The sequence below is a fragment of the Tetrao urogallus genome (genome assembly GCF_951394365.1).
Source record: "Tetrao urogallus genome assembly, chromosome: 3".
Lineage (NCBI taxonomy): Eukaryota > Metazoa > Chordata > Aves > Galliformes > Phasianidae > Tetrao > Tetrao urogallus.
The window spans coordinates 68,060,535-68,077,842 of NC_136815.1; the positions used below are offsets into that span (position 1 = coordinate 68,060,535).

A 17,308-nucleotide genomic window follows, 5' to 3' on the forward strand; every position below is an offset into this window, starting at 1 on the left:
GGGGAAAAAAAATGCTGAAACACGTTTCCAATTTATTTATTTATTTATTTATTTATTTATTTTTGCACTACCTGTAGAAAGTTTTATATAAGATAAAAAGCCCACAGAAGATAAAATGTTAAGTATTTAAGCTGACGAGCTACCAGTGGGCAAAAAGTATCAGACACTAAGAAAGCCATTACAAAACTAGGGGAAAATCAGTTGAAATCAGTGCTGAAAAATGATCAAATAGGCGCTTTCAGATTGTCCCCATGATTTCACCAACAGGAGAAGTAGAGGTGAAGCGTTTCTGTATACACTGTGACTTGTGGAGGGCATTATGCTGCTGCAGCAGCAGCATTTGGGGCCTTTTGCAATCATTTTTTGGCTAAAAATTGCTGTTAGAACTCCTAACAGCTGCATGAATGAATGAAAGTTGTACAACCAGCCTTTGATACAGTGCTGTTGTACTTCATGGATGCTTTGGAATTAATGCAGTAATAAATGTTTTTTTAATGCTTCTATCACTAGATGATTTAAACATATTAGTGTAGTAACTTTTATACAGGTTCTGTAAATAAATTTAATTCTGCTTTATTCTGAATCTCTTTTTGAGGTACGTTCCAGCTATTACACTGCATGTTGCTGCACATTTCAAAGTTAGCACTTGCTAGGAAAAAAATGGTACATATAATCTGTAACCCACCCATCCAGCTGAGTGCTTCAAAAAAAAGCAAGATAGATAGTATAGTACCTGATAGATATTGATGTAAAAAAAATTAGACTCTAAAGGACTTACTGACAGCATAGCCAATTTGGGAGGTGTTTAGACAGTTGCGTTCTTCAGTGGAGATTCTTCAGTTTAACCTGTGAACCATACTGTCTGCAGAGATCTTGTGAATTCAGGAGCAGAAAATCTTGTGCCACTTTCTGCAGATTGGATATGCCTTGCCTCTAATTCACTTGGTCCTTCATGCCTACCACATTACTGCATTGTGAGTTAGTTTTCTCAATCTACTTCAAATAATATACATCTCAATTTAGCAAAAAAGGTATTAGTGTGGCTAATGGTTATTTATGAAGCTAATCCAAATTACAGCTCCTTACATGGACAGAAATCCTGTTTTGATTCATATCGCTAGACATTTGTTTGATATTCCCATGTCTTTCTGAAATATCAGTGCACCATCAGTTAAGAGTGTCTTACTCTGGTCTGACCTTTAAGTACATCAGTTTTTAACTTCCTTTTCATTTTCCTTTGTTTTCAGGAAATTGAAGACCACGTGGCATTTTTAATAACTGTTCCAACAGCTCTAGCAATTTTTTTTGCTATATTTATCCTTGTCTGCTTAGAGCCTGTCTTTAAGAAGCTGCTCCGTGTATTTTCATTGGTGGTCTGGGTATGTCTTGTTGCCATGGGATATCTCTTTATGTGTTTCGGAGGAATCATCTGTCCCTGGGACCAGGTAAGATTGTCATTATTATTATTTATTTTATTTCTACTGGCTGGATTTCTAGGAGCGTTATTCTGTGAAAGTGTCAGCATCAGCTTCTGTGGGACATCTCATGGAAAGTTTTTGTGACCAAGTGTTTCTGTGCTAAGATTTCCTGCATCTGTTTCATTGATTTCAGTCCACCCAACTTCCTTCTGTAGTGAACATTTGATTCCAGATTTCAGACCAATTAGCATGTTGGAAGTGTGAGATTTGTTCAAATCTGCTGATGCTGTCTTCAGCTTAAAGTGTGAGAGCTTTCTGTTCAGTGGTCTTCAATATATTTTGTAGCAACGTTTGAAGAAAAATGATTGATAACTTCCTTGTGTATCTAGGGAAATACATAAGTACAGAAACAGGGAATTACCATTTCATTAAAAAAAAAAAAAAAAAAAAGGAAAACAAAGCAAAGTGTAGTTGCCTCTTAATTGCAGCATTTTTGAAATATTAATAAATGATATGTGATATCCAGAGCTGTACCTGATAGATTCTTTGGTGTTTTGCTACATCCTTTTCCTTTCCTGCATTCTCTCAACATGGAAATGCTGTTGATGTAATAATCACTGCAAACCTCCCTATAGGATGGAAAAAATCCTTTAAATATACAAATGTGTCCCCTGAAAACTCTGTGTTAAGTGCAAGTTTAGTGTAAGACTTAAATTGTAATAGTCTATCTGTGGTGCCTTCTAGGTCTTTATTTTGAATCAATTTATGACTTTCTATTTGCAACTTGCAAAGACTTATGCAAATATTGAACTTTAAGTATGCAACTAATTCCTCTAACATCGTTGATTCAGATGATTTAAATTGCTGATGTATGTTGATAATATTAGTTTTGGTCCCCTCATCTCCCTTTCTTGTTCTTCTTTTTTTTTTTTTTTTTTTTTTTTTTTTTAAAAAAAAATAAGTATTTGGAACTACCAAACCAGGCCACATTTGAAAGTGATAAAAAAGCAAGCCTGAACGTGTTATATTTTTTTCTAGGTACCCATTTCACCATGGTTGTCTCTGTGTCTTTGTGATACCAAGGCTAGGTATTTCACGTGGCCTTACTTTGTTGATTTATTTATTTATTACCAGCTGTGAGATGTCATGCTAGACTATTTCAAGCTTTCAAGCTTAGATACAAATATATAGTTAGCCATATTATCTTTTCACTGCAAATTCTATGGAGTTTAATCTTGTTATTTGAAAGGCATGATAATGATTTTTCAAAAGCATATGGTGTGAAAGATATCTGAAATGGATTAGGTTGTTGCAGTCCTGGTGTTTTCTTTAGTCTGCCAAGGTGGCTTGTCCTTCTGTGCTTCTTTGTTAGCAAACTGTGGGAATTTCCATAACATCATGATGACTGGGTTGGCCATCTATAGCAGGAAGGGCTGCAGAGCTCTTGGGAAAGACATGGTCCTTTAGCAGCTTGCTAGGACACAAGGAGTCAGATGCTTTGATCTGCTCCTCGGTTGATGTGCAAGAGGTTCTTGGGAAGAGGATATTTGAAAGCAAGCAGCGTTAGTTGATTTGCCCAAAGCTGCAGCTGTCTCACTTAGTGGACAGGACTTTTCCAAACAGCACTGGCCCTACTGCCCGTATCTGGCTTAACTGGAACTTGCTGGTGTGCTTACTGTCTGGCAGGAGAGGGGCTGGGGTACAGCAGCCTTTGGCCACTTCAAGAAGTTGCTGCCTCAGAATACTTTCTGTTTTTTCCTTGGAATAGCAGTGCTGTTTTGGTGATTGCTGTTGGTACACTTTTACCTACTGTCAGTTAAGAGTAAACTACAGAAATATGGAAATCTTTCTGGGAGTTTGACCTCATACAAAGCAGGCTGATCCCATGTTTAATGGAAAAAAAAGCAGCCAGCAATAGAGCTGTGCAGTCCTATAGTGTTGGTGTTTTGATTGCTCTGCATCAGGAATACGTGGGTCAGTAATAGATGTTCTGTCCTATAATTATACATGAAAGCAAATCTGAAAAAATCCTTCTTCAAAGATGACTGACAGATTCTTTCTTAAAGGTTTACATTTTAGGAATTTAAAACATGTTTTGCTTCGTTTATTAGGGTCTTTTTCTTGTTCCTCTATGCTTCTTGTGAGAGAAAAGAAATTGATATAAAATTTAAATTAATTCTATTTCAGATATATCCTTGTCACAATAACTAATTGGAAAATGATCAAAATACTAATTAAAAAAAAACAACTGTTCATGCACCAAGGTACTTCACTTTCATTTTCTTCAAACTACAAGCTAAGTTTGTTCTTGTCTAGCGGGGTTTAAAAATAATCTTTTCAGCACATCTTTCATGTCTTCCAAATCCTGAGCTTGTAAAAAAGATGGAATTTCTTAATTGTACTGGTGAACAGTTAAAAGATAAATATGCTGCATACCATCGTTAATAGAAAGAATGTGTTTTTCTTTCACTTGTGTACAAACCTTTTCCCTTTGAAGGACAACTTTGCATCCCTTAGGTTTTGGCTTGATGATTTTAGTATTCCTTTTGGCTGTTTTTACGTGCTAAATGCCAATTTTCTCTGTTGTTGGAAAAACCTCAGGTGTGAACTTTTGCAGCTTTTGTTTACAATAAAAATACCACTTCAGAGAGAGTATTTTTGTTATGAATTCAATATATATCTAATGTGGAGCAGCTCCCTCTGTGCCTGCAGGCACATAGCTCAAATAACTTCCATGAAAAATGGGGAATTGAAAATGAAGCAGGCTGGTCAGTGCCGGTGTTTTTTGCGTTAGTCCTGTGGGCTGGTATGAAATAAGTGCAAATCATAATTGGTTTCAGCTTGCTTTTGTTGTCCCTGCAGACTGCTTTTATCTGTCTGCATTTCCTCATCTCTTGTTCGGCCACAGCTACAGCTTTGGAGAGAAAGCCGTTATTGGGTGTGTGGATCTGGCGGTGTTGGGAGTGGGGTGCAGGCGGCTGCAGGCTCTTACTTTGTCCCTCAGGCCTGTCTGTAAGCCCTGTGCTGGCCCCATAATTGCCTGCTGAACCTTAGCCAAAGGCTGGAGCTGGCATTTAGCTGCACGAGCATCATCAAACCCATCTACCAGAGGAGACAAACTGCAGGATTGTTTGCATTATTAATCTTTCCAGATAGCTTAACTCCTTAGTTAGCCTGAGCTCCCCTCCTCCTTATGGATGGTGCGGACAAGCCAGGTGCATTGGAAAGGAGATGGAGAGCACCACGTACATGAAAAGCACCACTTACTTGGAAAGATTTGGGCAGTGGTGGCAAATACCCTTCTTGTCTGACAAACTGTCACTACAGAAGCGTGGCAGTTCCCTCTCATTGCCCTGCTGGCTCGGGGAACTGGGATGTTTTGATAGGGCCTATATGGATGAGACTGACTTGCAGCCCAATGGAGGAAGGCTGGACTCTGAGATGAGAGGATGTCTGTATGAGAGGTCTGGCAGGAGGCAAGGGCACCTTCCTGTGATGGATAGGAAAGAAGCAAAGGAAGTCATGTTATGCCTGAGAGACAGCAGTTGGTTGTTGGCTGGCAGGTCTTTCCAAATCTAAGGTATGAGTGATAATGCATGGGGCTGGCTTCCCTGATGAAAGACTAAGGGAAGATTTTTAGAAAGATCTGCGCCAAAGTCAGTGGATGATATACTTGGTGGAAAGCTGAAAACACATGTTGGATAAGCTGAGGAAGAAGTGCTGGTGGAAGAAGGTGATTTTGTCATATCAGGACTTTTCTTTACTGACAGAAAGGTTCAACTTTCTAACAAACAAAAATCCAGTATCCATCTGTAAAGTATATGCTAGGGGATGAATTTAGTTTTAGTTTTAGTTTTGATTCACTGGCAGTACAGTTATTGTACAATGGTTGCTTTTCCATTCCGTGTCATTTTCTGACACACCTAATGCTTCCTCAGCCTTTTATACAGATGTGTGTAAATATATCAAGGGGTAAGAAGAGCTCTTCAGGCACACAGTGGATGATTTAAAAAAAAAAAAAAAAAAAGAGTAATTACACAACATTATACTGGTCTAATGAATTCTATCATTGCTGGATTTTGGTATTCAACTCTAGTTATATATGCGTTTGCACAGCCCAGGCACCAGATGTGATTCTCCTTGTCTATGTTCAGTTACAGCACAGAAATTACTGCAAATTACTTCAAGCGAGATTTGACACTCCTGATTTACAAAAAATATTATCCATGTAGCCCTGTGTTTATAATATGTTTGGCTATTTTATTCTAATGCTGGTTTTTGAGCTGAATCTAAAGAACTTCTTTGTTTTGTTTTAATGTGTGAGTAGCGTAGAACAGTTCAGTTGGCAGGGACCTACAGAGATCGTCTAGTATGATGGCCTGACCATGTCAAGGCTCAGCAAAAGTTGAAGCATATTAATGACGACATCGTCCAGAAGTCTCTTAAACAGACATGGGGCAGCAACCACCTCTCTAGGAAGCCTGTTGCAGTGTCCAATCTCCTCCATCATGATAAAGAATTTTTTCCTAATTTCCAGCCTGATGTTGCCCAGCTCATATTTGCACTGTTCCCACACATCCTGGTGTTGGTGACCAGGAGCAGAGCCTGGCACACTTCTGTGCTTCTCCTCCTCAGGCAGCAATGAGGCCGCCTCTCAGTCTCCTCTAGGCTGGACAGTCTAATCCTTCTCATCCTCTCCTCACAGGAGTTACTCTGTTATGCTGGAATGTTATGCAAGAGGAGTTGTTGTAGAGTGGTTGAATTCCAGCCTCAGAGCAACACTTGTGTATGAAATCTAGGCCAGATTTACAGTATTAGTCTTTATTATTCTCATTTGTTTTGATACTTTCTTCACATCTGAGCATATAAGTCTGTTATGTGCTGAGGGATAGAGGCCTGCAGAGCGGATCTTCTGTGAACAGTCATGGTAATTAGCTCCTGTGTAAAGTCAAGGGGCTGCATTCTGTCCAGGGGCTCCTGAGGCAACATGGATTCTGCATTTCTGAGGGAGGACTTAGAGCTGTGTTTGGAGGTGAGCAAAGCCAAGGATGCAGAACTGGAGAGGAATGTGTGGGAGGTCTGAGCTCTCAGAAGACAGTTGTATTTCTGGCAAGCTGGATGGGTTCGTGGAAAATAAAGAATTTTACATAAAATTGTCCAGGGTCTTATTTTCATATCTTGCTTGGGACCTGCGTTGTGTGAAGTTAGCCCTGATGTAAATTACTATTAAAATGTGCACTTAAATGGTGCCAGAACAGTTAGATGTTTGAGAAGGAGATCAGGATGGATGCCAGGGAAGTTCCTGCAGCACAGGAAAGCACGGATGAGTTATTGTGAACCTTGCAGTGGTCTTTGGATCTGGAGTATGGAGGAGACTTACAATTTTTTCAAGTTCAAGGAGAATCAGACTAGCAAGAATGAATGAATATCCTAAGCAAGGAACTGAATCTTGAAGGAACATGGTTCGGTACCTTGCAGTATGAATAGTCACCTGGTAAAGGACCAGGTGGCTTGTTTCAAAGAATGAGGTACTGGGTAGCAGTTGATGCTGTGCTGTAGGAGCAGATGTGGAAGAAGACGACGAAACCCAGAATCCACAAGTACAAGCCATTTTTTTGGGGGTCATGTTAGATGAAGGAGAAGAAGAGATGATTTAAAAAAAAAAAAAGACGTATGAAGTTCTAGGCTAAATATAAGGACATTTTAATGTATTTATCAAATTCTGGTGTGACTATATCTGTATAAAAGACAGGAAAAAGCTGAGCTACTAGAAACCTGCCAGCTTGTCATTAAAATCAGTAGTGTAGTAGATTAATATAGCAAAATAGTGTGTAGAACCTTTGAAGACCCTGTTAGCATAGCTAATGTGCCATTGTTAACCTTTGGTATGTGATGGCAGTGTGTTCTGATGGCTGTTCAGGGAAAGAAAAGTGATTTATCTTGAGTAGGAAAAGCTGTTTTTTTTTTTTTTAATTTTTATTTTTTTAAAGTAAGACATCTGTTGTGGTGCCAAATGGAAAAGAAGAAGCAAAACTGGAGGAGATGGGAATTATTAAAATTATTGTAAATATAGGCAAAGGGAGATGGCAGCTGGTGTGACTTCAGAGAGCATCAAGCCTGAGGAAAATTGTTGGTTCAATTTCTTGGGGAGATCTTTGGGGAATGATTCCCTTTATTAATGCTTTCTACCACTTGGGGCACATGGGGCAACAGAATGTTTCTGCTATAATGAAGATTGTTGATGGCACAGTTAAGGGTCCTGCAAAAGAGTAGGATGTTATAGGGCAAGAACAGCATGACCTTGAAGACCTAGATTAAATTTATTAGTACAAAGTATTAGGTGGCCCTGCATTTGGGAACTAACAGCGGAAAATTCAGCTGTGGGCCAAGAGATCATCAGTAGAAAATGAGCAGGAAAAGCAGAATGAAGAGGAGGTGCATGAAAAGGTCACTGCATCACTGGGGTAGCAGAATCAGTTACAATGACAAGGGATCCCGATCAGGTGAGGTTTCACTGATGCCTTGATCACTATGTACATCTTGATGCACTATGCACATTTTGGTCATCTGCTTTCAAAAGGATACACTGAAGCTGGAACAAATGCAATGCGTGAGATCATCAGGTGAAAGGAGAAAGCCCATTTTGTGTGGGAAATTTGACAGCTATAGAGGAGGAGAACAGAGGAACACAGAGATGTGACTGCCATCTACAGATGATACAGATGATACATCTACAGATAATGCCACTGGGGCACTGAGTTTATGGAGTGGCTTTCCAGGCAGAACAGCAAGGACTAAAATAATGAATTGGTTTTATAGTGGAATGCTGCCCTTATTTAAAAGTCGTTTGGTGTATTTGCAAGCAGGGGAATGGACTTCAGTGATCCAGGAGCATCCTTTTAGTCTCTTTTGCCTATACATTATGTACATCCTGGGGTCTACTGAATTAGTCTAAATGGAAATTTACTTTGCATCTAAAATACATATTAAAACTAAAGAGAGAGATTTTGTAAGTTATAAAAGTTAATGACTTTTTATTATTTAAATGTTTTTTATCCTTCTGGAGAAGGAAGCAGTAGTCTCAAAAAAAAGTATGGGATTATAATAAAACCTAGCTGTATTTCTGATCAGGCAGTTATTTTAGATCATATAATTGAGTTTTGATGTAATATGAACACGAAGAGGCTGAATGTCTCCTATACCTTTATAAGAAGAGCCTTTTGAAATCCTTGGCTTTATGCTAGTTTATTTTTCTTTACTCCATTTCCTGTAGTGACTTTTCCATCTCAAATCATAAAATTAAGTATGAAGGCTGAACTGATTGCAGATTTCGTCAAGATTATTGCATAGTTTATACGTGTTGTGATATTTGCTGTGCAAGTCACGTGGATCAATTTTGCTATGGAAAGTATTAATGTAGCTCCATGGAAATACAATAAAAACTTATGTCTCAGATAAATATGCAAAGTTGATTGTGGCATGCTTTCCTCTCCATGATGGGAAATTATGCTTATCCCTTAATATTCTTAGAATTCTGAAAATAAGTAATTGGGATTTCAAATGTCATCATATTGTTCTGATGTTGCTGATATCAAAAAAACAAATGACAAATGGAAATTAATGATTCGAGCCATTCATAAGGGTTCTTATACACTTATTAATTGATCTTGCATTAGAAAATAAACATTTTAATAATTTTATAGTGCATAGTAATTAACAAATACTTGTATGATGGAACTATTTGAGAACCTTTAAAGAATTTACCCACAATTTCTTATCTAAGCATACGTTAGGCCATATAAGCCTTTTACTTCAATTGAAATTGTTTTCTACTTAGAAATTTTTCAGTTTGCCTGACTTCCAGGATTGGATTTTTTGGCATGGCACTGCTTGAGTCTTTTGGTCTGAGCTCTTTGCTTAAAAACTTGATCTTAGAGCTGAAGTAATTTTGTGACTTTAACACTTAATTCTTATTGATGTCAGAAAAGTTTTGCGCAAAAGAAATCTGAAGTCTTCTGGTAGCATTTGCAATTGATTCACCAGGGTGGTTAAACTCTCTAAACACTTGGTTGAATTTTATGAGAGCTGGAGACATTAGGAAAAAAAAAAAGCAACTTCTGTTTCAGTAAGGCTGACTCAATGTGAGTTGTAGGAGATGTATGTTTACATCTCAAGTTCATCCATATTTGTGTATGTTTTATGTATCCATACGAATAACATAAATTATAAAATCTGTATGAATAACATTTTAAAAAATCTTAACTACGCAAGTATATATTTTCATAAAATACTATTTTATTATTATGAATATACTTAAATTTATTTTTTAGAGTGTTACAATCTAGCTAAAATTTAAATTATATGAATTGTAGATAAATTGTAAATTTTTTGGGAACAAGAAGACTTATGTCTGCTTTCAAGAGGTTATTCATGTTATCTTACTGTTTTGGGGATGGAAGAGACCTGAAGACCATGTAGTTCCAACCCCCCTGTATTGGGCAGGGACACATCCCACTAGACCAGGTTGCTCAAAACCACTCAGCCTGGCTTTGAGCACTTCCTGGTGTGGGGGGATATTGAGCCATTGGTTAGTTTGAACAGTTTCAAACTTGACTGCGTATTCATTGTCGTTGCAGTCTAGATTGCATTTTTCTTATTTGCTTCTTATACATCCATTTTGATCTAAGTTATATGTATTTAATAATTCTCTATTCATAATTAATTTTATATGCCTTGTTTTCAATGCATTATTTTGTGTGCTTTATTTTCTAGACATTATTCTTACTCAAGTAGACAGACCTGAATGTCTTTTTAAATGTTCTTTTATATATAACATTTGAATGATTTGAAGGTACCTTTTTTTTTAAAAGAATCATATTTAAGATTGCAGTTGGAGTGATGACTTAATACTACAGTCTGCATGTCTCATGTTCTCTTGTGCTACTGCAAAGTAATTTGCATTTTGTAATTTGCACTTTTTCCTTACTGGTGGTTTTTACATTTCTTTCTTTTTATAATAACTCAATTTCAGATTTTCTGTAATCTTCTAGTTATTTATCTACTGCATATTTGGAGTACAAGTGTACATTGAATATTTTAACCATGCTTTGCTCGTATTGCAATTCCTCTATTAATTTTTTTGCACTTTTATAAATTTGCTTATTTTTGCATCTTTCTTGTATTTAGCATCGTACTTGTCATCTCTCCCACTTATTAATGGGGATTGCCTTTCTTTAGTGCTTCATCATTTTTGATCACCTTGTACTTTCTGTAACAACATATTTTGTCTCCTTCAATATAGATGAGTTTATGTATAAACCAATATTTTTAGACGTCATTAGTGGCAACCATAGTGTTGCAAGTTCAAATTTCCAAGGGCTCAGTTATAGGTCTGTCAGATTCTCCTTGACCACACTTTCAGTTCTGCTTTAAAAAAAAAAAAAAAAAAAAAGCTCTTATTACTCATTTTGACTATATACATTATCTAACGACAGCTCCTTTACATATTACTTTCATACATATATAAACAAGAACTATGTGATGTTTTAAATCTCTTTCACATAGATGAGATTTTAGTTTTTCCTAGATGCATCTGGAAGCTGTTTTTTTTTTTTTTCCCCTTTCTAGTAGGAGCCTGAGTTACTCAGAGTCTGGAAACTAATCAAATATGGTTTGGGGACTTTGTCGTGTCTAGTGGGATGAGCAGCCAGGTCTACCAAATGACGAAGTTTTGACAAGGGGAGGAAAGTATGATGTCCACATGCAATTTGTTTGTATTGTTGTATTACTTGTATTTATTTCTGTAATACCACCTATTTCCACCCTGCTATAGGCAGGGACACCTTCCTTTAGACCAGGTTGCTCAAAGTCCCATCCAACCTGGCCTTCAATGCTTCCAGGGCGGGAGCATCCACAACCTCACTGGGCAATCTTTTCCAGTGTCTCACCCCCTCACAGTGAAGAATTTCTTCCTGATACCTGGTCTAAATCCACCCTCTTCCAGTTTAAAACCATTTCTCCTCGTCCTGTGGCTATATGGCCTTATAAAAAGTCCCTCCACTGCTTTCCTGTAGGCCCCTTTCAGGTGCTGGATAGCCATATAAGGTCCCTCTGGAGTCTTCTTTTCTTCAGGCTAAAAAGCCCCAGCTCTTTCAGGCTGTTGCAGGGTATCCTTCTCCAGAGAGGCTAGCAAAATAATCTCTACTAATCATCTTTTATTTCCCTTTCTTTTCCCTTTCTTTTCACCTCTCCTTAATTACTTACAATGAAGTTTCAGACAGCACTTCTGATCTGAAGCTGTGTGAGCATCCTGCATTTTACAATGCTGTGGAGATGTGTAGTAGCCACTGAAGTCTGCTAGAAACGGAAAATCTTTCCAGATCCATTGCATGCTGTTTTTGCAATTAATTATTACATTAGTAGTAGGAAGCATAGATTACTGAACAAAATGACTTTATTTCCTGTAGTGTTATAAGGTTTGTATTCTTTATTTACCTGCTGACCATCCATCTATGATAGGGATATATAAAATAAAATGAGATTATTTTTTTTCAGTAAAATGTCAGACTTCAGTCTTCAGTATCTTTGCAATTGTATTATGTTGTTTGTTTTAACCTATCTTACCAAAGCAGAGGGAGACTACCATGCCAGGTAGTGTTTGAATGCCCTTTGTTTGAAATGGCTGCAGTCTCTATTATAGTGCTAGAGGACTGAAGTCAGAACACGAGCCCACTACTGCTGTGTCTCTTGTTTCCATGAGATGAAAACTTTGCCCATGGGCAGATAGCTGCCATTTGCATCTTTGGTCTGAGCTCCATAATGCTGGAGAAGTGTTGGATTTGCTGTTAGTTCCTGGGCTGCAGTATGGAAGAAGATGCACTGAATAAACATGAAGAAATAAAGAGGGATTGAATTAAAACCATAAAAGAAATACAGTCAGCAGTAAGGATAAGTTAGTGTAACTTGATGGTAAATAAAATACTTAGTTGATTAGATAAGGAACAGTGAGCCTTTTGCTTGATCCAGAAGTAGACTTCCAGCTCTTGTTATCAGTGTGTTATCAGTGGCAGTGAGTAGAGATGGGATGGTGAACAAGTATGAACAAATAATCCAGGAGCTCTAAAAAAGCTCACCTTCTCTGGAATAATTTTGAAGTATGGAAGGTCAGCAGTATTGTACATTCCAGGCTGCTGGCTCATTGTCATGCTGCTACAGTAAGGTTTCTTGCAGCTAGGGAAATTACTTCTTTAATATATATATGTATATATATATATATATATATAAAAGAATATATATATATATTCTTATTCTATACATATATATATATATATGTATCACACGTTACATACTGAAATGTATCCTACATATTTTTGTATATAATTTAACACTAGGTACACTGAAAATAATATTATGACTCCTCAAGCATTTAGAGAAAAAAAATAAATCTAGCAAGAGGAAGGAGTGTGCATGTTTTGAATAAATTAATTTTAATGCAGGATATATATGAGGAAGTCATTCCTTTTAGGCAAGGTCAGTTGATGAACTCATGGTACATGAAAAAGCTTGTAGCAATTTTAGAATCTTTTTTTTTTTTTTTTTAAAGCAAAAATTTTCGCCTCTTTCCTTCTAATAGCTCCTTAACCTTGAAATCCTCCAAAAGAAGTTATCGCCTACATTGCAACTTCATAGTAACGAGTCATAGTAATGTCTGTTCATTTAAAAATACTGCTCAAGTTAGGTTTCTTCTTATTGTTAAGTAAACTGTTAAGTAAATTACCACTCGAAGATACTGTTCTTCAGTTTTCAAACTTTTTTTTTTCCCTTTATCACTGTTTTTCTGACTAGAGATACTGGATTATTTTTTGTGTTGAATCGGTTTCATGAAACTTTAATCTTTAGGGCTATAAATTATTCACAACTAATGCCAAGAGTTAGGGAAGAGGCAGCACTGGGAAAACCCTTATGGAGGTGACAGTCCTATATATCCTGTCCTGTGTCCAAATCAAAGTAGTGCATTAGGCTGATTTGCTGCTGTGGTGGGTTGAGAAGCCACAGTAGCTCTTGTTCCTGAGCAGGCAGAGTTGCACTGTGTAATCCCTAGGCCTTGAAATGTCCTCTGCTGCTGGATTCCTGACCTAGTTCCTTGATATCTATGATCTCTCACTCCTTCAACACACCTCAACTTCTATACCCAGTCACTTCTGCTCCAAGAGATCTCCTAAATTATCCCAAATTTTCCCTAAGCAATTTCTCCTTTTCCTTTCGTAATTCCCTTTTAACTCATCCTAGGCAGGAATGCTATGGTCAAGGTTCTCTTGTTGTCCTGGGCCCTCTCTCTATCTCTCTGACTTTTTAGGCTTCTCATCCTCAGTTTTTGCTGCAGTTTTGTCAACTCAAGCACCAGTGCCACTGTAATTTCCCATAATTTCTCACCCTACGGTGTCATGGTATTCCACTGCTTGTCAGTAGATTAACAACCTTAAAATAAATAAATAAATAAATTAGTTACCCACGCCTGCTGCTCTAACAGGTGGATCTTCAAGAAATATAGCCAAAGCTCTGCTTTGATATGATTTAAATATCTCGGGTGCATGTTATGGGTCAAATCATTTTGGACAGGACCCTTGAGGGCAGGAAAAGCAATGGGGCATGGCATGTCTATTCAGGATGCATTTAAATGCGTTTATTGCTTCCAAAGTGATTCATTCTGACTTTCAAATTACTATGCCACTAGTTTAAATGAAAACTTGTTGGGTATTGCTTATCAGAAATATTTAGGCAATTTTAAGACAAGAACCACTGATTTGTGAGTGCTTCTTCCCCACCTTGCTATCTGCGAATGTTACGGTTGGCAGCTCTGCCTGGCCCAGGAGCTCTGGGAGTAAGTGATGGTGAACCTTGTCAGCATATTAAATCCTACTGTAGTATTGTGCTTAGCACAGCGATGTGGCCTCTGGTGCTCAAGTTAGTGAATTCTATTGCATTGTTGCACTGCATTGCATTTTGTAATGTAGGCTTCATTATAGCTGGAATGACTGCCTATTTCTACACACCTCAGTCTGCAGGACCCCAGAAACGGAGCAAGAATGGTGTGGGACAGGGATTCTTTCCACCGACATACCCAGAGTGCAGTCTCCCAGAAATAGAACTTGTTCCGCCTTCAGTCCAGAAAACTGCTTAACAGCTGCAGTGAAGCCTCCTGGAGGGTTGTTCATGAGTGCTTCTTTGTAACAATTCAAGCCTCTTGCAGTGAGGTAGCAGCACTGCAAAGGTTGTAATCAGATTACTACAGTTAAAATTCTCGGTTGATGTATTGCTGTTGCCCACTTTGACATTTACATAATTTTAATGGTGTCAAACTACCGGAGAAGAGCTCAGCTGGGAGTGAATGTCTAGTGATCATTAATCCATCGTACCCGGGTAAGCATTTTATCATGATTATCAAAAGATATATTTACATGGAGACAGGCAAAGGTGACGTATCATCTAGCCTCTTTGCCCTTGGGAGGTGATGGCCGCTCAGCTTCCTCTTGGGGAAGGGAGAACAGCTGAGGGACTTGCTGGAGCAGCTCCAGCAATCAGCAGTGTCTGAAGCTGAGGAGATTTTTGCCTGAAGCTGAACCCCTTCCAAGCAGTAAGGAATGGCATTTTGAATCCTCTCTGCTGCATTTCACACCCCTATTTTGTCTTTTTTTTTTTTAATTTCCTGAATCTTAGTGTGGTATTTTTAGATGTAATGCAGTACCTGGTCTTGTGTTGTACATGCTTATTTTTGTTTTAAATATCTGCCTTTCCTTGAATTTTGAAGCATGCAGGGTGCATCATGTCCCCATTTGTTTAATAGGTCATCGTGTAAGTAATACCTAGCAGGGATCATTAAAGGGGATATTGTGTGTAACAAGGGGAAAGTTATTTTTAACAGCAGAACTGAAGAGCACTCTCTTCTATCCTAGTCCCCCAAAAGACAAAAATGACTCATTTACATTTCAGATGTGATGTAGATACCAACTGTTACCAACTTCATTCAGAACTGTGTTGAAGCCTTCAAAAAATTTCTTTTGGATGAATAGAAAAATGACAAGTTATTAAATATATCAACAGTAATAGTTGTTAGGCTGGGATTACACTGAGTTTCCAAGAGATACTGTTTGGCCAAATATGTTATGTTATGCTGCTAGCAATTTTAATTTTTCTTTTCCAGTCCTTTAAAACCAGTAAGGAGCATATAAAAGCCTTGCTTTCTGAAGCCAAGAACTCAAGTTCTGTACCTAGTGTCTCAGCTTCCCACTGATGTTTTGGTGAGAGAAAGAATTGATTTACCACCTGCAGAAAATATAGTTTAACAAGATATCTTCACTCTCCCTTGAGATAGTGTACTTTTTGAGACATTGTAGAATAGTGAGCTACTTTATCTACTGTCTTTTGTGTATTTCTGTAAAAGATGCAGCTTTGCTGGCTAAAAACTGCCGTTTTGTCTACGCTGATAATCTTGGGAGAGTCATTTCAGCTACTTGTAACAGCTGCTGTGATTTTGGTGGAAGGACTGAAAATAGCTCTTTGGATCATATCTGTGCAGTAACAGCCGTTAGGAATGGGTATCTCTCAGACTTTTCCAGGGAGTCCTTGTGAAATTAATTCCACCACTTGTCACAGCAATGTTTCAGTAACTCGCTTTTTCGCTGCAGTTCTGTAGAGGCATAAAACCTACCAGGACCACTTTGAAGTGGGTCAGGGCAGTGGTGTGGAGCCCAGGCATCACTGCCTTGAAGTGATTTCGGAGAACACACGTCATGTTGAGTATAACCAATTCCAAAGTAAGAAGGGCTGTGCAAAACCAAAAGGAAGGAGCAACTGTGGAGCACTGCTGGAGCTGAGGAAGGATTGAAGGACCTAAAGTGCTGTCACACAACCTGTGCTGGTGCTGCTGTTTGCCTGATCAAAAGGAGGCTGACACATCTTCCAACTTATCAGGCTTTTGTGTTTGCATCAGGTGTGTTCATGGTATGGGCTGAAATTAAGTAACGCAGATAAGAAAGAAATTTGAGCATTCTAATTTGGACAAGGTCTATGAAAAGTATGATTTCTCACCTGCTGCATAGTTTTAAAAATTGCAAGCTGTATAAACTGTGGAACAAAAAGGCTTGTCTGTGCAGCTGGTTATTCAGATGACAGCTACAATCCATGTGCTTTTTAGATGACAGGGCATTTATAATGAATTTCCATGCCATCAATGCAATGAGAAAAGGGAAGAGTATGTTTTATCCTTAGAGGTACTTGAATTATTATCTGGGCCTTGGAATTGGGCACTTTCTGCTGAATCAGAGGAAATCTTAAATAGCAGATACACAGCCTAAATACATATATTACACTGTGAGAAGAGCATGTGTTGTGGGAGCTGTCTTCTTTGTCTCTCTGTAAGCATTACCAGAACTGATCAGTTCTCACTGCCAGTGGAGACAGTTGGGTATAGGTGATTTCATAAAGGCAGTTCTACTCCGTTTTTTTCTTTTTTTTTTTTTGAAGTAAAGGTTTTCCTCATGAGATTCATCTAGAACATTAACACCATAAAAAGTGACATGATTGAATACTTCTGGTATGGTCTTGGTGAATGCAAAGATTATATCCAATTGCTTATGTGGTGTGAAAACACTTGAATTATTTGTTCAGTTACCTTCATGTGATGTTTGGCAGTGATGGTAACAAAAAACCAGGAGTGACATATACAGATTTTCAACTCAAACCTGTGCCATTACTCTAATCAAAAGCATGAGAGCATTAACTTCACATTTACTTGATGGATGTGATCTTTATGTAGATACATCATCTGTATCAGTTGTATCAAAAATCTAAATGAACATGCATGTAATTTTGTGTCATGTGGTCCCTAGAGC

The 17,308-nt window shown here is 38.0% G+C and overlaps 1 protein-coding gene across 1 annotated transcript in view; it reads left to right on the top strand.

Annotated features, from left to right (window-relative positions):
• The window catches only part of ADCY2 (adenylate cyclase 2), a gene marked incomplete at both ends in the record, with an annotated part of 203,697 nt that overhangs the window by 15,106 nt on the left and 171,283 nt on the right, over nt 1-17,308 (top strand). Inside the window, one exon of the mRNA XM_079533799.1 lies at nt 1,248-1,445. Within this exon, the coding sequence (XP_079389925.1) occupies nt 1,248-1,445 (198 nt within the window). The remainder of the gene's footprint in view (nt 1-1,247; nt 1,446-17,308) is intronic.